At 34.2% G+C, this 23,121-nt stretch overlaps 2 protein-coding genes across 2 annotated transcripts; one reads left to right on the forward strand and one right to left on the reverse strand.

The window, feature by feature from the left end:
• The first annotated feature begins 1,787 nt into the window (after positions 1–1,787).
• Positions 1,788–7,883, forward strand: LOC131939159 (trafficking protein particle complex subunit 2-like protein). The gene is made up of 2 exons (XM_059297359.1): positions 1,788–1,866; positions 7,492–7,883. Exons 1-2 carry the CDS (start codon positions 1,788–1,790, stop codon positions 7,881–7,883), a joined length of 471 nt encoding a protein of 156 aa, XP_059153342.1.
• Positions 7,884–19,078: 11,195 nt separating this feature from the next.
• LOC131939181 (eukaryotic translation initiation factor 6-like) lies at positions 19,079–19,995 on the reverse strand. Its single transcript, XM_059297370.1, is given in 3 exon segments — positions 19,079–19,477; positions 19,479–19,502; positions 19,504–19,995. Coding segments are annotated over 3 exon segments (759 nt in total). The 3' UTR covers positions 19,079–19,234.
• Between the last annotated feature and the right edge of the window lie 3,126 nt (positions 19,996–23,121).

Below are 23,121 nucleotides of genomic sequence, written 5' to 3' on the forward strand. Positions count from 1 at the left end.
ATATTCTGACAGACTGAAATTAAATATACACAAAGCGTGTCGTCCGGGTTATAGAAAGCCGAGAAATATGTTGTAGTTGATGCGAACATAGTTTTATGGGGAATATTTATACCAGTGTCAGATAATAAAACGTTTTTAAAAAAGGGTGTTAGGTTACTGGTAGTTGACTAAATGCACACATTGCTGGCTAATGTCAATGCTAACCCTGTCCCTAACACTAACCCCAACAATAGTCCTACCATACGCCTAACCCTAATTTATAGCAATAAAATTAGTCGAGATTATAATCCTACTAACAATTGAACACACCTATTTTATTATCGGACATTAGTATCTAAAATCAACCGTTTCATGTAACAACGACAAGTTTTGTTATAACAACAGATGTAAGCATATAAACTACGTTATATCAAAAGTTGATGAAATATATTTAATCAGTTACTTACAATTTAGATTTTTTCCGAAAATCTAAGGGAAACATCAAAGATTAAATAATAATGGTCATAAATATAGTGTGGTTTTTAGAAGCATCAGAATGAAACCCATATTATACGATCATATTTATAAACAAATTGAGTTTTCGTAAATTTATGTTGATCCATTTTGAAGTTTTATTTTAATTTTGAATGTATTCAAAGTTGCAATCTAAAAGTACATAAAGGGTCTATTATATGTGAATATTTTTTAAAAAGACCGAATACGATCGCTTTATTTAGCGAATGCGTGTTCTACACAATTATTTCGCCCGATTCTATATATTAAGAGTTATAAGTAATGTATTGTGTGGAATTGGGTTGAGTGATATGGACTGATAACTCTTATTGAAATAAATTTGAACGCAAAAATGAGACACCTTAAATCGTCGTCTATAGTTTGAATCAAATAAATGTTTTGCAGCCACAAAATCACATAAAACACAGCTAAGATGTAAACGCCGTGATTACATCGTTGAATCATGTAATTGTTAATCATGTAAAATGTATATCCATCAAAACAACTGGTTTTATCGCTTCCAATTTAGTTATATGAACAAGGTTAAGGGAAGTAACTTACAAGGTGTCAAAAACAAAAATAAAGTACAACACTGATAGGCAAAAATAACTAAATACGCTACTGTTTCTATATATCATATGTTTGAAACACTGCGTCTTTAGAAAACACATCAATATGTATGTTGCAGGACTTTTGAATAATTATAATGATGCTCCGTATTATACAATATTTAGCAGTATTAATATTTTAAATGCATTTTGTGTTTAGGGTAAATCTTCGGATCAATCAGGGTTATTGCGATTTGCTACTTTTGCGGATAAAATGATATTTTATTTACTAAATATTTTGTTTCACTAAAATAACACACTACTAAAGAACATACAATTGCGCAGCTAGGCTAGACAGAATATTTACTCATGAAAGTATAACGGTGATCAAAGTAAAACATCTTGCACAGGCACATTTACCAACCACAAAATAATTATTGCTTAACTACTAATCAATTCCACTCACAGTAAAAAATATCACACATTGTTCTATTAGATATGTTAAAGTAAAAATATCACGCATATTTCAATTAGAAGTTTTAAAGTCAAAATTTAACGCATGTTTCTATTATTTGTTCTAAAGTCAAAATATCACGCATGTTTCTATTAGATGTTTGAAAGTATCACGTATTATATGTTCTAAAATCAATACATCACACTCACGTTTCCATGAGAACAGTGGTTCTTAACCTGGGTTAGATATCTAATTCATGAAAATGGTGACATTTGTTTTACAGAGCCATTATAATGGCACTCTCCTACTTCATTCAAAGTGAATACCTTAGAGAATTGTCTATCAACTTACACAGTCTAGATTTTAACGTGTGTAAGTCAGTCATCCGTATTAGTATGCCTAACTGAGCCGAAATCACAAACAAATTATCATCTTTAAATAAGCTGTAGGTCATACTGTATTGGATAGAGCAATGGCGAGGCGAGGTCGGGTGTCACCCGGTGCGGCACTTAATTTTGTCACCCCAGAGGCGTAGAGACCCTTCCCGGGGACAAACTTTCAATTTTCGACTTGCATTCCCACCCTCAAACTTTTGATTTGCACCCCACCCCCCTCAAACTTTCGATTTGCAACTCTTAAAAGACTATTTAACACTTGAAATAAGTGGGATTATCCTTTTTCTCTATATATTTTGCTATTTTTTGCCTTGGTGTTACCCCTTAAATGGTGTCACACGGTGCGGTCTGCCTATAAATATTCTCTACCCCACCCCGACAAATCTGCGCCCCCCTCCCCGCTCAACTGTTTGTCCTCCTCGAAATTCCATCCATCAATCATTACAATTGAGCCATTTGTTTTATAGCACTAACAGCCGTGGACAGTGTTTTCACAACAAGCTTAGTCGAAAATATGTCAATGATTTTCTACTAGTTTTAACTTTAATGATATTTTGTTTGTTTATATAATTTATCTTTAATCAATATGCCGCTTGTCTGTCTGCCTGTCCTTTATACAATGATACACACCTCATCCTATCGCCATGAAACATAAGAAAGTCGTTTAGAATACTCCAGAAAAAACCTCAATTCACCGTGAAATTTCCTACCCCACCCCCCACACATGAAGAGCAGTGCCTACCCCTTTTGAAGAAAAGCCAGAAAGAAACTCTGACTCCTGTACAGTTTTCTGCCATAATTATTTTTTTTTATTTTGGAGGGCAGCGCCCTGGCAGTAAGGCGGTTTGTTTTGCTTTCTTAGTACCTGTGGTCAGTTGATTGGGTGTCCTGTACAAGGGGTCAGGGTTACTACTTAATTCAAACTGCACATGCGCATCAGCCGGCGCTCCGGTTCCCCCGTGAGCACTACGCTGCATATACTTGTTCTAATGAGCGCCATACCCTAGGGATATAGAGGGCTACTATAATCGATGACTAAATAAAATGAAGGGTGTACTCCAGCGCCTCGGCAGTAGTATACGGTTGGGCACCCTGAGTATCTCCATTATGATGATGTTATGAAACAAGTTGTAGATATGGGTCAGCGACTTGGCCATCCCAAAATATCGAACACACAGAAGCAGCTAAAATGGACTTCAAGAAATATATTAATTAATTTGCAAAATTAAAGAAATGAAAAAAAGAATCTAAATATAACATGAGCAACTTTTAAAAATGTGTGTTTCGTTAGTGGCGGTACAACGTTCGGTATAATCCTGTGCGTTTAGTGAGGGTCAACCCACCCATCCAACAATTTTGCATTTCCGGTGGATGATCACCCCCCCCCCCCCCTAATATTTTATTATTTTAACTAGATAAAACAGTTTTGACAGTAAATTTTACATTTATTCTAATGGTGTCACGCCTAAACTGCGTCAACCTGCACTCCCCCCCCCCCCCCCACCTTGTGACGCTATTTGTTTTGTTACTAAAATGTTACAGGCTTACAGATAATTTGTTAGTTTGTTTTGTCATAAAAGTATTATAAAATCAAAGGTATTTTACGTTACGGGGTACTACATAATAACAGTATATAAATACACAATTAGGACGTATAAAATACACAATTTACAGATTGACGAAAGGGCCCAATTACAAATTCTGCACAAGGGCCCGAAAAATTCGTACGTTAAATTGTTATTTTAGAATAGCTGACACACTTGGGTTGTCATCTGGTTTTATTATATCTGTAGCTTTTTATTTCAAGCTGAAAATTACTATGTGCTTTGTATACGAGGTACATATAGAAGTCGTTTACAAATTATTCCCCATTGTTTAAATATAAGAATAAAAGAGAGGCAATCGAACATTGACACTCATAGAGATCTTTTTAGTTGTATACGTTTCAATTAGAAAAACAAATATTGTTAAATTGTTAAAAAAAAGGTGATGTTCTTTATATATATTTTAAAGACCAGCAAAACATTCGGTTAAATGTATTGCCGTTCTCGCTATCACATGTTGTCATTTTGTTTTTTGCAACAAAATTAAAAGGTACTTTAAAAGCAGAACTTATATTTAACGTAGTATCCGATGATGGTGTTTGTGGAATGTTTACATTTAAATGATAGCCAAACAGCATGTGGAATCATCACATTAAAATGATAGCAAAACAGCATGTGAAATCATAAAGGCAAGCATCATGTGGAATCAACACAGTAGTTACATCATCACCATCAGGATTTTTGGGCCCCCAATTGGTCTGCCCCCCCCCCCCCCCGCATTGCGGGGTCTGGCGGCACTGTAGTTCCGCCCCTGCGTAAGACATGTGTCCGAATACGACAAACTCCTTCTTAAGCGTTGCAGTGTTTCACAGTAACACAAAAACAAACAAAAAATTAAAACTTTTAACGTTATAAATACCACAAACTGTTTTATCTGGAAATTAAAAGTTTTATTCTGTATTAATTAAAGTTTCAAACAGTTTAGATAGTGTCTAGAACTAAATGTCTTTTTTTTTAAAACTTAAAATACATATTACTATTGCGATTTCTTATTACATAGAAAACGTAAAGGGAGACCAATCAATCAAACTAACAGAGCAATATATTATAAACAACTTTAAAAACATATGCTTAAGAAATAGGCATATTGCTCATAAAATACATATGTAAAATTAACACGTTTTAGAAAATATTTTAAAAATTAAGCAAGAATGCTAAATTTTATATATAAACGCATTAGATTTTACAATTTAAAAACCCTGACTTGAATGTATATCGTTTTTAAAGAATTAAGATCCAACCAGATCATTTTATGTTTCGTCATATGTGGCATCTGATTGTGAATAATTTTTAACTTTCATACAATAAAATGTAATAAACTCTCATTGATCAGTCAGAAAGAATATAATAACAGTTAAACGAACTGACCTGTCACGTGGGACGGTCAGCTGACCAAGAGTTGGTCAGTCTAATCTGAAAGGTAAACTATGCTTTTAATTATAAAATAAAACAGTGAGATATTAAAAATGTAAATGTTTATATAAGATAATGTAACTATATTTGATACATTTAAATGGTCATTTAATACGATGTAACCAAATTTGCAATATATAAAAAGGATAAATAATAAAATATAGCACTATATAATAATATGATATATTATACGGCCTATACAGTATAACCATACCTATTTACGCCGGGACTTTAAAATGTATACATTGGAGTGCTACACATTATTGCAACATGTGTCCAGTAGGTATGTTCTACATGTCTCTAACGGGCCCAGCATATGTCTGGCAAGGGTCTTCTTCTTCTTCTTCTTCTTCTTGGTAGAGCTGTGGAAAATTTCAGCCTGTACAGAATTGTGAGAATTTAGCGGATTAGCACCAAGTGGAAGAAAAACGTGGCGCCGTCGACTTAAGTGACAAGATAAGAACCTTCCTTAATCGCTTTAAACTAATGGGATTAATCCCGTGCTGGATTTGTTTTGTACCAGATGTGTTTCTGTCTTCTGTGTTTCATGTGTTACTCATAGCTGTTTATTCTTATGGCCCAGTCCAGTTATTTGATTTATTTTTTGTAACACATCACAAGCACTGATATGCGTATATATGTTGAATATATAGACCTTACTTTAGTTTGTACGTGCTATTTAACTGTGATAAATAATATAGATTTACAATTAGTAAGTCAGCATTCAGCTTTTCTCAAAAGTAAGTATGTCAATAAATAGCAGCAAAACATGATTTATTTTGACCGGCGAATGCACGTTTATTTCATTTACCGACATAAGCACTTTCTTTGCTTACACTGACCATGAGATCGTTTTGACAGATTGGGCGAACCACGTGACATAATTATCCAATCAGACGCTGAGATGTATTTAAACGTCACTGCCTTAGCCTGGTTTGTTATTTCCCTAATACTATTTTTTTTGGAGGATTTAGACACGACTATTAAATATAAATTTAAAATAAATAAATGTATACATATAAAACACGTATAAGATCTTATGAGCGAACGAAGCTTTTGCTAAAGAATGCCCATTTATTGTATGTAGCCAATTCATTTTCAGAACATCAAATAGCCTGTCGCTATACATTTTTATTTTTTTATTATTTGTTTTATTTTCTACTTTTTAGTGATTCGTAATTTATGAAGTAGACACGACAAAAAATATTAGCTTTAAAATACCACCAGTAGGTCGCGATATCCGAAAGATGATTTTCTGCCCTGTGAAAGCAGACGTCAGGGACCACAATGTACAGACAAAACCATGCTGAGAAAACGAAGGATAGTTCTTTATCCTACTAATTCCCCTTAAATTCAAATAGTTAAACACGTTTTTGTCTCCCCTTCCCCCTAATGTCCTTAACTAGATCTACTAGCTCTATGATTGTAAACATTTCGTGAACCACAGCTCATCAGACTGTTAGAGTGATAGCATTTTGCATAGTATCTCCTTTCTGTTATTAAAAATAGTAATCTAACGAATGATTTATTTTGTTATCTCCCCTTAGTTTCGAAAACGCTTAGTTAATTTTAAAGACAAATTAAACATCTAATTAAATTTAAAAATAGATAAACTTGTATTGTAATTGAAGTGAAGCGTATCTAGAACGTTTAAACGAAATTGTGCATTAGAAGTGGGTTAAAGTGTAATATTTTATGAATGGTGGAAAACCTACGAAGGGGTTAATTTTTCAAGATGGCCGCCATTGTCATAGTTACCAAGATTTTTCCACCATTTTTTTTTAGTGGAAATGCCTATGCGGATGTATCTTAATAAAGCTGTAAAGAAATAACTGTTATCTAACGAGTATTAAAATTTTTTTTTTTTTTTTACCGGAGCCTTCCCCCTTAATTAATTTTTATTACAATGTATTAAAACATTTTTCAAACGCGAAATAACAGTTAAAATTCGTTTTCTAGCATTGCTTTTTACAATGCAAAACACCCCCCTCCCCCTTATCTCACAACGTCACAAAATTACGGAACCCTTCTTTCCTCCTAAGAGTGTGACGTCATTTATGGACACCCCCTAACCTGAGATAATTTTCTTCTCAATCGGCTTATGATAAATTCCCAAAAAAAATTTTTTAAAAATAAAACAATAAAGAATGTTCGATTGTCCGACTGTCTGGAACTAATTTTGTGGGTTTTTTTTGTTTTTTTTTTTTAAATTTAAATACATATCTGCCAAAAACCTTTGCCATTTTTTATATGTGAAAAATTACGAGGGAGACAACGCAAAGCTAATGACTGAACTGTCGATTTTAGTACATTTTAGAAAGATATAATTTTTAAAAAATGGTCTCAGTATGACTTATCAAACAAAACCATTTAAAAGTTTTAGAAAAATAATAAAAATGTGTAGTCAAGCTAATATACATAAAAAATCTCTCAGGTTATAAAATTTGAAAACAGTAACTTTAATGGATACATTTTTCTAAGACAAGCAATTTATTCCCCTGAATCAAGATTAAAATGTCGTTTTTGTTTCCCAGAACAATTATTTTAACAATAATACATTCAAATAAGTTTAATTCTCTTTATAGCCAAAGAGAATTATCCACTTTTCATAAAAACAGTCGCAACTGAAAATGAATTGAAGTTTTATTACACTGTACACACCTCACTGGATGTAGTTGAAGAAAAAATTAGTTCAGTTGGCAAAAATGTAAATGATTTAAGAGAGCTATACTTGGGCCTTCTATACCCTACTGAAGATTACAAAGTTTATGGCTATGTAACAAATACAAAAGTGAAATTTGTGATTGTTGTAGATTCTTTGAATGCATCTCTCAGAGACAATGAGATTAGAACAATGTTCAAAAAGCTACATAATGCTTATGTTGATATGCTGTGCAATCCATTTTACAAGCCTGGAGAAAATATAACATCAAAAGTATTTGAAAATGTGGTAACAGCTATGTTGCAACAGGATTAAGACTATTTTTATGATTCTTCCAAGTGATTATATGACATAAATGATTCCCAATAAAAAATGAGTGCAATATGTAAGATTGTACAATATTCTCAACTCATTAGTTAAGAAAATGTACTTTGGTTATGTAAATGTTTGTAATTTCATTTTAATGCAATGTGTAACTTTGTATTGTAGATGTGACTTTAGATTTAGGTAATCTTGTAAATAAAATCTTGAAATCATGAAAAAAAAAAACAAAAAAAAAACAAATTCTCAGCCAATAACCCCCCCCCCCCCCCCCCCTCCCCTCAGGGCAGGAGTCGGTAACCTTTTGCGACGGAAGAGCCAAAAGCTACAATGTACGGAATTCCGAAATAAAAAATAAAACAATAAAGTGATTCCAACTAATACGAGAATTGTGTGAACTTAATACAATATATTTCAGAAGAGATACACGCCTCAACTTAATACAATCTGTTTCAGAAGAGATACACGACTCAACCCCCACCCCCCCCCCCCCCCTTCCACCCACCCCCATCCCTCCATCCGGACTTGCGGATAGATCAAAGCCAGCGCTCGCACACGCCAGGGGTCAATTTTAGATTCGTTTTATTTTCTTATCATTTCATCAAATTTAAAAGCTTATTGGTATAGCATTTTATTTTTTTTTTGTTTTGCAAGTTTTTCTTTTAGTTTGTAATGTCTGTTTGTTTGCTGATTTGTTTCAAATGTTTTACCTAAATTTAACCCACTTCTAATGCACAATTTCGTTTAAGCTCCACTTGAATTACAATACTTGTTTATCTATTTTTAAATTTAATTAGATGTTTAATTTGTCTTTAAAATTAACTAAACGATTTCGAAACTAAGGGGTGATAACAAAATAAATCATTTGTTAGATTGCTATTTTTAATAACAGAAAGGAGATAATATGCAAAATGCTATCACTCTAACATTCTGATGAGCTGTGGTTCACGAAATGTTTACAATCATAGAGCTAGTAGATCTAGTTAAGGCAGAGGTCGGCAACCTGCGGCTCGCGAGCCGCATGCGGCTCTTTTGGTGTCCAGTTGCGGCTCTTCAGCTTCATGCACAAATAATAATTATTTTATTTTATTTTCAAAACTCATAAAAATAGTCTACAACACTCGGTAATAAACGATATAACAATAGATATAAACAATAAACATTCACTATTCTATTAGAAAATGTAGTTACTCCCTATTTCAATGTACTTCCTATTACATTGTCCATTCCATATTGAAACATTCAACTTCGTAGTGGATATCGCAAAGAAACTAAACCAGCTAAGTGTAAAACTGAAAGAAAAACCCAGCCTATGTCTTGCTTGAAGAAGTGTATTGTTTCGAAAAAAAAAAATACTTTTTTGTTGAATACATGGTGAGCGGTAAAATGAAGGATGTTTTCACTGAGAGATTTGAGCAATTCAAAACAAATGCAAGTACTCTGACATAAATAGTAGATCCTCTAAATACAAATTCTAATGAGATATTTTCATTTATTCAAAGTTATGAATTTTAAATTATATATTGTATGATATTTGTTTAGGATTATATATATGTATGTATATATATATATATATATATATATATATATATATATATATATATATATATATATATATATATATATATATGTATATATATAATTCTAAACATATATACTATTGACATAAAAATGTTAGTTGCCGACCCCTGAGTGAAGGACATTAGGGGAAGGGGAGACAAAAACGTTTTTAACTTTTTGAATCTAAGGGGAGGTAGTAGGATAAAGAACTATCCTTCGTTTTCTCAGCATGGTTTTGTCTGTACATTGTGATCCTTGACGTTTGCTTCCACAGGGCAGAAAATCGTCTTTCGGATATCGCGACCTACTGATGGTATTTTAAAGCAAATAGTTTTTGTCGTGTCGACTTCAGAAATTACGAATCACTAAAAAGTAGAAAATAAAACAAACAATAAAAAAAAAAAAAACTTTATAACGATAAGCTATTTAAACGCACAGAAAATAAGTTGGCTACACTGGATAATTATGTCACGTGGCTCGCCCAATCTGTCAAAACGATCTCACGGTCAGTGTAAGCACATAAAGTGTTTATGTCGGTAAATGAAATAAACGTGCATTCGCCGGTCAAAATGAATCTTGTTTTGCTCTATTTATTGACATACTTACTTTTGAGAAAAGTAGATTTACTAATTGTAAATCTATATTATTTATCACAGTTACATAGCACAAACAAACTATAGTAAAATCTATATATCCAAATACATACTCACATTAGTGCTTGTTATGTGTTACTAAAAATAGATCTAATAACTGCACTGGACTATAAGAATGAACATACATGAGTAACACGGGAAATATAAGAAAGAAACACATATCGTACACAAAAATCCAGCACGGGATTAATCCCATACGTTTAAAGCGATTAAGGAAGGTTCTTATCTTTTCACATTAAGTCGACAGCGCCACGTTTTTCTTCCATTATGTGTTAATGAGCTAAACTCAAACAATTCTGTACAGGCTGAAAATTCCTTAGCTCTACCATATGTTGTTGTGGTGCGAGAATATTTATTTATACTGTTTGTATATGTGTATGGGGATTGATTTTCTTATGTGAGGCCTGAGAGTTTCTTCATTGTGAAATATAGCACCCCTTGGGGGGGGGGGGGGTGCAAATCGAAAGTTTGAGGGGGGGGGGGGGTGCAAATAAATCGAAAGTTTGAGGGGGGGGGGGTGCAAATCGAAAGTTTTGTCCCGAGAAGGGTCGCTACGCCTCTGGAAGGAGTTTGTCGATTTAAAATAGGTGGTGCCCGCCACCCTACCGATATTTTAGAATGTGCTCTAGAGTAAAAAAAAAAGGTTGAGAACCCCTGCATTTGAATGTTGCTTTATTTTTCTCGCAAAATGGTTTTCCCAGTGACCGTTATATCCTTACTTATGTATGGTACCTTAGATTGTGAGATCAATGCAACTTTCCCATTTTCCTGAAAAAATCTCCCTCACTATTTGTCGCAGCCTGACAGATCTACAACATTTTTGTATTAGTGTGAGAGGATTCTTTTTGTTCATCCTCAGCATCACTTTGTCTTATTTCTAAATCATGACCTTTCCAATAATCATCCGTAGTAAAGTTTCCAGTTTTTCTAGACTTTGATGTGGCTAGATTTGGGTGATATGGACAAATAATTCTTACTTAATAAAATTTGGCAATTAAAAAAATAGGCTAAAATTTTAAAAAATCGCTACAGTTTTTTTTTTATTTATACGAAGCATATTTAAAAACAAACTTAAAAAAAAGTCGAAGTACTTCTAAATAAATATAATGTCTCTCCGTATTTTAACCAAAAAAAAATGTATATTAAATTTGAAGTGTCGATAAATCTTCGAATAAATAACCGACTCTTCAATGTCTCTATCATGTGATAAAGTGATAGTTTTATAACTAAAACAAATCAAATGACCTAATTACTCCATTCAAAGTAACAAACCTGCATGGTCTAACACTATCTACATTTCAACTGTCCTACATGTTCTACTGACCAACTCTAACACTACCCACATTTCAACTGTCCTACATGCTCTACTAAAAAGTCTGAATGCTACACCCTATACTGACCAACTCTACAACTGACCGCTACACCCTCAACTGACCAACTCTACAACTGACCGCTATATAGCGGTATAGTTTAAACCACAGTTGTTAGTCAATTCGCGTTTTTAATCGACAAGTTTTGATCTTTGAGTTTATGACTGTCAGATTCTGATAATAAAGTAAATTGTATTAAAAGCATTAGCCATCATGTAGAGAATAGTGGCACAGGCAGCAATATCATCCAACACTTACTAAAAATATTTTCTCCACATTATAAAGGTAGTTGTACACAACCTCAGCCATACATTCCCCTGTGTAGCTACCCATGTCTAGGGAAGTTAAAAAAAAAACGTGTAACGGGTAGCTCATCATCTGGTGAAACAAATATCACAATCACAGTTAGCTGATCCATTTTAATCCGTTTAAACGGTTTTTTAATCACCCATGATTTATTCAAACTGTGTTTAAAACAGAATTTAAAAAAAAAATTAAAATGCAGTAACGTATATTCCTAATTCTCTTGTTTGGCTGGAAAGAAAATTATTTGCTGTTTGTTATTTATCTGCTCTGCTTGTTGGCAGTCTATTGTTGAGTCATTTTGGGGCTTGTTTTTTTTTTCAATATCACTTTTTAATACAAATCTAAACTTGCATATCCGTTGCCATTTCCTTAACTTAAACTATACAAGGGAGACAACATTAACAAATGTGCATAATAATCACCATCTAGTTCGTCATAAAAAAATAATTAAAATGTTTTAGGAAAAATACAAGGTATATATAAGAAACTTATATTTTATCTTTAAAAAGGTGAAGCTCGTGAAGAATCAAGCTTATTTAAAATTTAAAATAGTATATAATTATATATAATCGAACAGTGATCTCTATGCATACAATTTTTTTTTATAATCAAAAACATGACATTTCATTGCGTTGTTACATCCCCCCATTGTTTAAAAACATTTTTTGTCATTATCTAAAAAATGGCCGCCGCGGCATGTGTTTGAAAATAGTGCTCCGTATATTTCCATTTTTAATGTGTTATTTGTGACAATTTTGTGTTTTCTTATTATCAAAATTTGGATTTTAATGACATTGATTGAATCGAGATACCCTTGTTATCTTAATTTAGTCTGCGTGTTTTTATTTCTGCTGTGGACTTCATTTGTAAGTAAATTTTCATACTAAATAAAAACTATTGAAACTTGTTGAGTGTATTTTGGTCCTGGTGAGGCCAAAACACAAAAACAAAGAAAGGATGAAGGTAACTTGTTCTTTGACGTCTGCTTACCGGGATTCAAAGCCTTCTTCCATGAACCAAATACGGTAGAAATTACAATCCTTTAAGGCCGTTGGCTGACCACAATTACAAATGCCGAGTTTCTAACTCAATTAGCCAAAATAATAGGCTGACAGGAGACTGAGTTCAAAAGAGTCTACAACTATGGAGAAGTGAATGTCTGGTATGCCACACTGGGTTCAAGGAAAATTTACGAGAGTCTTATGCTCACTGAATTCTACGAGCCAAATACACTAACCAATGAAAGGACGCAGAGGCTAATTAGAGTAAGCGTCACTCATGTCGACAAAAAGAACTGTGTTAAAGGTACACTGAGATGCGTTACCCCACACATTAGTAAGGCTGAACTGGAAACAGCCATTCAGGGCCTATGTGAAGAGGGGACCACCCCAAACATCAAGACCGAAGACCGAGGGAACAACAATAAATGCATATTTAAGCCCGAAATGGACAAAGGAAAAAGACCACACTTTATAAGATTTAAAGACACTGAAGGGGCGGCACAGGTGGCAGTGATCCACCTCTCAGAGAGAAGGATGTTGTGCCCCAACTGTAAAACAGATAGGCACTACCCCACCAGGTGTAACCAACTCTACTACTAAGTATAGAGCCCGACACAAATCTCCTAACAAAACATATAGCCTACATGATTTCCTCTATTCATTATGTGTGCAACTGCATATTCCTATCAACAACATAACCATGGACAAAAAATTAAAATTACCCAAAATATGTAGTCGTTGATTTTAGCTAACGTCTGATATAAACCTATCATTGTTGTTAGCGAATTTTCAGTAAACTATCCTACCTACCCTGATATAAAATTATCCTAACAGCCCTGATATAAAACTATCCTACCTGCCCTGATATAAAACTGTCATATTAGCCCTGATGTAAAACTATCCTAACTGCCGTGATATAAACATATCCTACCTGCCCTGATATAAAACTATCCTACCAGCCCTGATATATTGACGCCATACAGTCGGTGACAATACCTTCCAGAGATGAAGTCCAACAATGATTATGCTGTTAGGCTCTCTATATCAAGATTAGCGGGGGAGGGGATGGGTAGAATGTAAGCCTCGTTAGACATTTGTATGATCATTTTCCATTATGTTGCTCCTGCTCTCTCTTTCATTTAGGAAATATACTAGTCTTTTCATTAACAAGTCCATTTTTTAAGAGATATGTAGATTTACGCTTCTTGTTTACAGTTAAAAAAATAATAATAACCGAGGTAAAGCATCCGGAGAGTAAACAGTGGTTGATTAAATCGAAAAATCAATTTTATTTTAAAAAATGAATAAAAAATTGTAGTGAATAATAGTAAATTGTATGTATGTATCTTTTTATTAAATAATATATGGAATCAAGACGGATACTCTTTATATTTCGGATTATTTTAATTTTAAATGAAAATTAAAATTTACCGATAACTTAATATTTCTTGTGAAGAAACATTTACTAACAAATTGATTCGTATAACTAGATCTATCTATCAGTGAATGTTTAAAACAATAAACATAATTAAACAATGTATTAAATTTGTGAAAAAAATAGATTTTGCGTTTTTAAAACGTTTTTTTTTTAATGTTAATATTTCCAAAATATTTGTATTGGATTTAATGGCATTTTTTTAAACGTAATTGAAAACATTGAGATAATATTATCATTGTTTAAAAAAAAAAAAAAAAAAAAAAAAAAAAAAAAAACAACGAACTATTATGAATAAGCAATATTCCTAGACATATTAAAGTTTGTTTAATTATGTTTTGACTTTATATCACTATACATTAGGGTGTCGTCTAAGATGTTTAACTTCATTATTGTTCAAGATGACTGAAACAATTAAAAACTACGTTTATATAACCTTTAATGTGATAGCAATTGTATTGATCAAATTTAGTCGATAGCCTAGAAAATGACACGCGGAAAAAGGCTTTTTTTTTAATAACTACAATGATATGACTAATTTTCTTCGCAAGTATTATATTAGCTCAGGGGTTCTTAAACTAGGTTCAATGAAATACCAAGGGTTCGGAGAGTCAGTCTTAGGGGTTGGGCGCGGTTTAAGACACACACCCTACTAACGATCGGATTACCTCAGTGCTAACGATATCACTATTAAGAAGGTTTCGGCGAATGCGCATATGAAACTGGTAGGGTTGGGTACATTCAAAAACTTTGAGAACCATTGTTCTAGTTAAACTAACCATGATTTATGTGAGTCAATCTAATAATAGATTGTTGTGCATGATTTCAATATCGATCAACTGAATCGATCAATAAGTTTAGATTTGACGTGGCTAAACGGAGTTATCCTGCACATTTATTTTATTGAACACGAGAAAAATGGCCCGTTGAGGAAGGGTACAACGGGCGCTAGGCTGATAGTGCTGTCTCTTTTCTCTAAACTAAAACCAACCCACCCCCCACACACACCACCCACACCCCACCCCCCACCCCCACACACCACCCCCACCCCCACCCCACCCACCCCCACACACAACCCCCACTCCCACCCCTCACCCCCACACACCACCCCCTCCACACACCGCCCCCCCACCCCCACCCCCCAAAAAAAAAAACATGTCTACCGTCCCATTCAACGAAATATAATTATATACTTTTTCCAGTGTCCGCCCCCTCCCAGAAAATTCTACCCCCGCCCCCGAAAATTTCAAGTACCCCCACCCCTCTCCGGGTAGGAAAAAGTCTGAAAGAAACACTGAAACCAACCCACCCCCCCACACACCACCCCCCACCCCCCCACACACCACCCCCCCATCCCCCCCCCACACACCACCTCCCCCCCACCCCTCCACCACCCCCCCCCCACCCCCAAAAAAAACATGTCTACCGTCCCATTCAACGAAATATAATTATATACTTTTTCCAGTGTCCGCCCCCTCCCAGAAAATTCTACCCCCGCCCCCGAAAATTTCAAGTACCCCCACCCCTCTCCGGGGAGGAAAAAGTCTGAAAGAAACACTGAAACCAACCCACCCCCCCCACACACACCACCCCCCCACCCCCACCCCACCCCCACACACCACCCCCCCCACACACACACACACCCCCCCACCCCTCCACCCCCCACCCCCCCCCTTCCCCAAAAAAAACATGTCTACCGTCCCATTGCAAGAAAACCACTTTTTAGATTAGACACATTAATTAGGCGGTAATTTTATTATAGAGTATCGATGAGGAAATTTCTTTTGAGTTGGGGAGGGGGGGGGGGGGGGGCTCAGACGTTCTTACGCGGGGGGTGGGGCTTCGCCCCTACCCGAAGAATTGTATGCAAGAAACTCTTCACGCAAACCATTTAGATTAGACAACATTTCCTTGTTTTCAATGTTTACGCGACAATCAATGACGTCATATGACTGTGTGCACTCTCTGGTTTGAGATTATGTTCTACTCTACGCTAAATGTGTCGACGTCATATTTCGTTTTTCGAATTACTGTGCATGTTTTTATTTTGCTTGTGTTTTCTCTAGAGCGTTCTTGTCAGATAGATAGATAGACAGACAGCGAAACTATTAGTATTAATTTCTAGCCTTAATAAAACCGGAAGTCAATTTGTATTTATTTCACAAGCAGTATAAACTTATAGTATTACATAATTAATTTTGGTTGAAACATATGCTTTCTGGCAACAACGAATTGAAAGCATTTTGAACCAGCTGTTCAAGCATATTGTTTATTTTTCATTTCATTGAATTAACTAAATGAAGACCAAAAGGTTGATAGTACTGTTGTTTGACTTCAAATTATTATTATTATTCAAAGATAATGTTCTTTGTCTCAAAGGTTTAATTTTTATATTTACATTTTCAATTTTAACGAAAATGGCACACATCTAAAAATACAATTTAGTATGTGTTTTAGCTATTTATTATAATTAATATTCTTAACTATAACCAGTAATTTTATTTTATTTTATTAATTTGTTTGTGTTTGTTCTTATATATTGTTATTATTAAAGAAATTGTCTCCCTTGTAAGATGAACAAAAAGCACGGAATTGTAAAGGTTTATTAATATTTTTAAATGTAATTGGATGTTGTTTTTTTCAAGCAATTTTCACTGAGTCGGGTTAGATAAAAATACCCGTCATGAAGAATTGTTATAAATTAACCGCCCATTGATAGTGTATGCCTCAATAGCTTAAGTCGTTTCAGTCACATTATTTTTTTAGTTCTATTAAACTTTACTTTATTTTAGGAGCTATTATAATATACAGTACTCCACCCTTATCTTTCTGTGAACTAAATAAGTAATGTGTGTATGTCAACACTAGACACACTGACCATTGCATTCATATGTGGTTGGATTCATTATTCACATTTTACGTGTGACCATTGCATTCATATGTGGTTGGATTCATTATTCACATTTTACGTGTGACCATTGCATTCATATGTGGTTGGATTCATTATTCACATTGTACGTGTGACCATTGCATTCATATGTGGTTGGATTCATTATTCACATTTTATGTGTGACCATTGCATTCATATGTGGTTGGATTCATTATTCACATTTTACGTGTGACCATTGCATTCATATGTGGTTGGATTCATTATTCACATTGTACGTGTGACCATTGCATTCATATGTGGTTGGATTCATTATTCACATTTTACGTGTGACCATTGCATTCATATGTGGTTGGATTCATTATTCACATTTTACGTGTGACCATTGCATTCATATGTGGTTGGATTCATTATTCACATTTTACGTGTGACCATTGCATTCATATGTGGTTGGATTCATTATTCACATTTTATGTGTGACCATTGCATTCATATGTGGTTGGATTCATTATTCACATTTTACGTGTGACCATTGCATTAATATGTGGTTGGATTCATTATTCACATTTTACGTGTGACCATTGCATTCATATGTGGTTGGATTCATTATTCACATTTTACGTGTGACCATTGCATTCACATGTGGTTGGATTCATTATTCACATGTTACGTGTGACCATTGCATTCATATGTGGTTGGATTCATTATTCACATTTTACGTGTAACCATTGCATTCATATGTGGTTGGATTCATTATTCACATTTTACGTTTGACCATTGCATTCATATGTGGTTGATTCATTATTCACATTTTACGTGTTACCATTGCATTCATATGTGGTTGGATTCATTATTCACATTTTACGTGTGACCATTGCATTCATATGTGGTTGGATTCATTATTCACATTTTACGTGTGACCATTGCATTCATATGTGGTTGGATTCATTATTCACATTTTACGTGTGACCATTACATTCATATGTGGTTGGATTCATTATTCACATTTTACGTGTGAGAGATAGTGCAATTAACTGCTAGATAATGGGACGGTCTAATGGTAGAGCGTGTTACTACACTGTGAAGCAACAGAAAATGTATCTGGCCAAAGCTGAAATATCAACCTCATCAAATACAACATTGTTCTCATCCAAACCCAAATCAGAATAGCCTGATCATATGGAGTCAACAAAAAACGTACTAGTAATACTTATCCGAACTATAATAAGTATTCATTAAGATACTCAACTTAGGTATAGTGCTGAAATCGACGTACTGTATTTTTGCAATAAAAGTACTTAAAATTTGACAGAAGGCAGAGAATTAGATATTTTACTTACATGCGAATTCTCATTTATCTATCTGAAATAGTACTCAAGTTAAAGGCTTTTTGAAAAATTGAAAGTATAAAAGTTTCGCTTCCGGTTTCGGAAATTGCTGAAAAGTTGACAGATCTACAAATTTGATATAATACTTATATATGAAATTTTATTAACCAAGCTGTAACGGTACTCAAGTTAGCTTGTTAACAGACAAACACTCAGACACACAGACTCAGACACACACACACACACACACACACACACACACACACACAGACATACGGACAAGATTGTAAAAGTGTTTTTCGGACTTAGGGATGTGTAAAACGTCGAGATTTGCAAAATTCTAGATTTTTTTTTTTTGCACGATTAAAATACTTTCTCTTTATTTTGTAAACGAGAAAGTAAAACTGTACGGATGTCGATTCGCGTTGCTACATTGTTGATTTCAGTTGAGGCAATATTTATGAGATAGCAATTTAATGTGATAGACTCAATTATTCATTGACGATTTAGTCATATTTATACTGAACAACTAGATTCTAGATCTGTATGGAATATTGGTATGGCTTTAGTTTTTTTTTTTTTTTTTTTTTTTTTTTTTTTTTTTTTTTTTAAACTTATGGCATGATGAATCTTTGAATGATGAACCATAATTTATTGGCAGTATTATCAATGGTAGTCAACATAACATGAACCAGATACAGGATAAGATACAAATGTTTTGTACAGAAAAAAATGCCACTGGTTATGTATACAAATGTAGTCCTGTTTCACAATCCCTGTAGGTTTTTCACTTCTTGCTTCCCTTTCATAGTAAACCTAATGACAGCGTGTCAATTAAAGAATCTCTCATCTGTGTCTGTATCTGTAAGGGCTCATGATCACTCAGCTTGAAGACATTCTCTATGACCGAGACTTCTGTGGAGGTGGTGTCATGGCCGCAGATGGCCATCCAGTCATTGACCACAAGGCCCCCAGCCAGAACCTCACTGCCTCTGTTTACTGTACCTGCCACAAGAGGTACTTGAAGCAGGGACGAGAGCTCATCTAAAATCCTCCACTGATGATTTAGGGGGGGGGGGGGGGGACCATGCCTCCTTGATTACTAACTACTGTGTAACTGCCAACCAAGACGTTGTTGGCGACTGTGTGACGAAAGACTTCAACATTGAGTTTGTCAACCAGTAAATCTTCTGTTTCGTTGTCTAAATCTGGGTGTACCAGTGCCACATAATCATTGCAGGCAATCACATTCCCCAGGGCAGATAACTTCTCTTCCGCTCTGTAAATCTTGACGGTGTCTGGGAGGGCATTCCTTATGTGCTGCAGCTCTTGGTCTGTGGTTGTGTTTGGGTCCAGCAAACCATGACGATTTCCAACACACATTCTGCCTATAACACGACAACCAGCAATGCTCGCAGGGACAAGAGGAATTGTGTCCCCTATTTCACCTTCAAAAACACTGTAGACATTTTCAGAACCTCCAATCCCAGCTAAGCAATAACTATTTGTCAGTTTGGCAAAAACTCCAACTTCATTATTTCCTTCAAATTGAGCGCGAACTGCCATTTTTATGTAACAGACAAATATTTGACGATTTTGGGAGTAGATCTTTTGGAAAAGTCATTACGAGAGAAATTAGAGTCCGAACGTGGTTTAAATGGAAATGTTCACGCGTCTTAGAGAAGAGCATACAAAAAAGACAAAGGTTTTTAAATATGTAACTACATAAAGTTTTTAATAAAATATTATTGTTGTTAAATATATTCAATTTTTCCTACAAAAATTTTGTTTTAATTTAACAGGTATCAACTATTATTTGTGTAATATTTTAATTGTTAGATCCATTTAAGAAGACATAATTGAGAGTTTTCTTGTTTTGTCTCCCTTGTAGTGTCTCTAAACACAACATGTAAATTAATCTGTAAGTATGTATTTTAACGACATAATTTTTATTCGGACATCTCAACTGATTAAAACAATATTATTAATAGGATATATATTGAAATATTTGATATCAATGTATACGATATTAGACATATGTATATAACTGAGACAATATTAACATAATTATCTCAAACAAAGAAGTGAAGTAGAATAACTTAGAATATATTGTCTTTTATAAGCAGTCTCAGTAGGTAGGAGTAAGTACCAATCACATAGCCGACCAATCAAAAGAGAGGTGAGCAGTCACGGTCAGTTGGTCAGAGATAGCGTCAGTTGGCAGTCAAGCGTGTAGAAAGTCAGTCGAGTGTTAGAAGCAGTTGAGCAGAGATAAGTCAGTTAAGTTACAGTTGTGGTGTTTCAGTTGATAGAAGTGTGAATATATTGTCAAGAAATATGGAATATATTTTATTGAATGAGAAGTTCAGTATTCTAGATATCGATATAATTAAGACTTTGGTATTTGAAATTGTGTAGAAATAAAAACGTTATTTTATTTGGAACTTGGAACACTGTCAGTGGTGCTATATTTTACAATGAATAAACTCTCAGGCCTCACATAAGAAAGTCAATCCCCATACACATATACATTATAAACACAGAATGTATAAACATTCTCACACCACAACATATGGTAGAGCTGTAGAATGTTCAGCCTTTACAGAATTGTGTGCATGTAGCGGATTAGCACAAAATGGAAGAAAAACGTGGCGCTGTCGACTTAAGTGAAAAGATAAGAAATTTCCTTAATCGCTTTAAACGTATGGGATTAGACCCGTGCTGGATTTGTTTTGTACCAGATGTGTTTCTGTCTTATGTGTTTCCTGTGTTACTCATGTATTTTAATTCTTATGGTCCAGTGCAGTTATTTGATCTATTTTTAGTAACACGTCACAAGCACTAATGTGAGTATATATTTAGATATATAGATTTTAGTATAGTTTGTATGTGCTATGTAACTAGGATAAATAATATAGATTTACAATTAGTAAGTCAGCTTTCAGCTTTTCTCAAAAGTAATATGCAAATAAATAGCAACAAAACAAGATTTACTTTGACCGGCGAATGCACTTTTATTTCATTTACCGACTTAAGCACTTTCTTTGCTTACCCTGACCGTGAGATCGTTTTAACAGATTGGGCGAACCACGTGACATAATTATCCAATCAGACGCTGAGATGGATTTAAAGTCTCTGACCTAGCCTGGTTTGTTATTTCCGTAATTTTTTTCTTTTTTTTTCGGATAAATTATACACGACCAATAAACATAAATTTAAAATAAATAAATGTATAAATATAAAACACGTATAAGATCTTATGAGCGAACGGAGCTTTTGCTAAAGAATGCCCATTAATTGTATGTAGCCAACTAATTTTCAGAGCATTTAAATAGCTTGTCGCTGTAAATTTTTATTTTTTTTATTATTTGTTTTATTTTCTTCTTTATTTTCTACTTGATTTATGAAGTAGACACGACAAAAAATATTTGCTTTAAAATACCATCAGTAGGTCGCGATATCCGAAAGACGATTTTCTGCCCTGTGAAAGCAGACGTCAGGGACCACAATGTACAGACAAAACCATGCTGAGAAAACGAAGGATAGTTCTTTATCCTACTACCTCCCCTTAAATTTAAATAGTTTAAAACGTTTTTGTCTCCCCTTCCCCATAATGTCCTTAACTGGATCTACTAGCTCTATGATTGTAAACATTTCGTGAACCACAGCTCATCAGACTGTTAGAGTGATAGCATTTTGCATAGTATCTCTTTTCTGTTATTAAAAATAGTATTCTAACGAATGATTTATTTTTGTTATCTCCCCTTAGTTTCGAAATTGTTTAGTTAATTTTAATGACAGATTAAAATTCTAATTAAATTTAAAAATAGATAAACTTGTATTTTAATTGAAGTGGAGCTTATCTAGAACGTTTAAACGAAATTGTGCATTAGAAGTGGGTTAAATTTAGGTAAAACATTTGAAACAAATCAGCAAACACAGTCGTTGCAAACTAAACGAAAAAGCTTGCAAAACAAAATCAAAATCAAATGCTATACCAATAAGCTTTTAAATTTGATGAAATGATAAGAAAATAAAACGAATCTAAAATTGACCCCTGGCGTGTGCGAACGCTGACTTCGATTTATCCAGATGGAGGGATGGGGAGGGGGGGGGGTTGAGGCGTGTATCTCTTCTGAAATAGGTTGTAGTAAGTTTACAAGGTCCTCGTTTTAGCTGGAATCACTTTATTTAATTTTTTTTTTAATTTGGGAATTTCGTAAATTGTAGCTTTTGGCTCTTCCCTCAAAAAAATGCTGCCAACCCCTGCCCTGAGGGGGGGGGGGGGAGAGGGTTATTGGCTGAGAGTTATATAATTTATGAATGTATTATTGTTAAAATAATTGTTCTCAAAAAAGAATTAACCGGTGTAATGTTAATTTAGCCGAATAAATTGCTTGTCTTTGAAAAATGTATCCATTAAAGTCACGGTTTTTAAAACGTTATAACCTGAGAGATTTTTGAAGTATATTATCTAGACTACAAATTTTTAATATTTTCCAAAATCTTTAAATATCTGTGTCTGATGAATTGTACTGAGACCATTTTTTTTAAAAAATATATCCTTCTAAAATTTACTAAAACTGACAGCTGAGTAATTACCTTTGCGTTGTCTCCCTTGTACTTTTTCCCATATAAAAAATGGCAAAGGTTTTCAGACAGTATCTTTACTAATTTAGAACTCTAACCAAT

The sequence above is a fragment of the Physella acuta genome, unplaced genomic scaffold (assembly GCF_028476545.2).
Source record: "Physella acuta isolate Inbredline_101_S28 unplaced genomic scaffold, ASM2847654v3 ptg000265l, whole genome shotgun sequence".
NCBI lineage: Eukaryota > Metazoa > Mollusca > Gastropoda > Physidae > Physella > Physella acuta.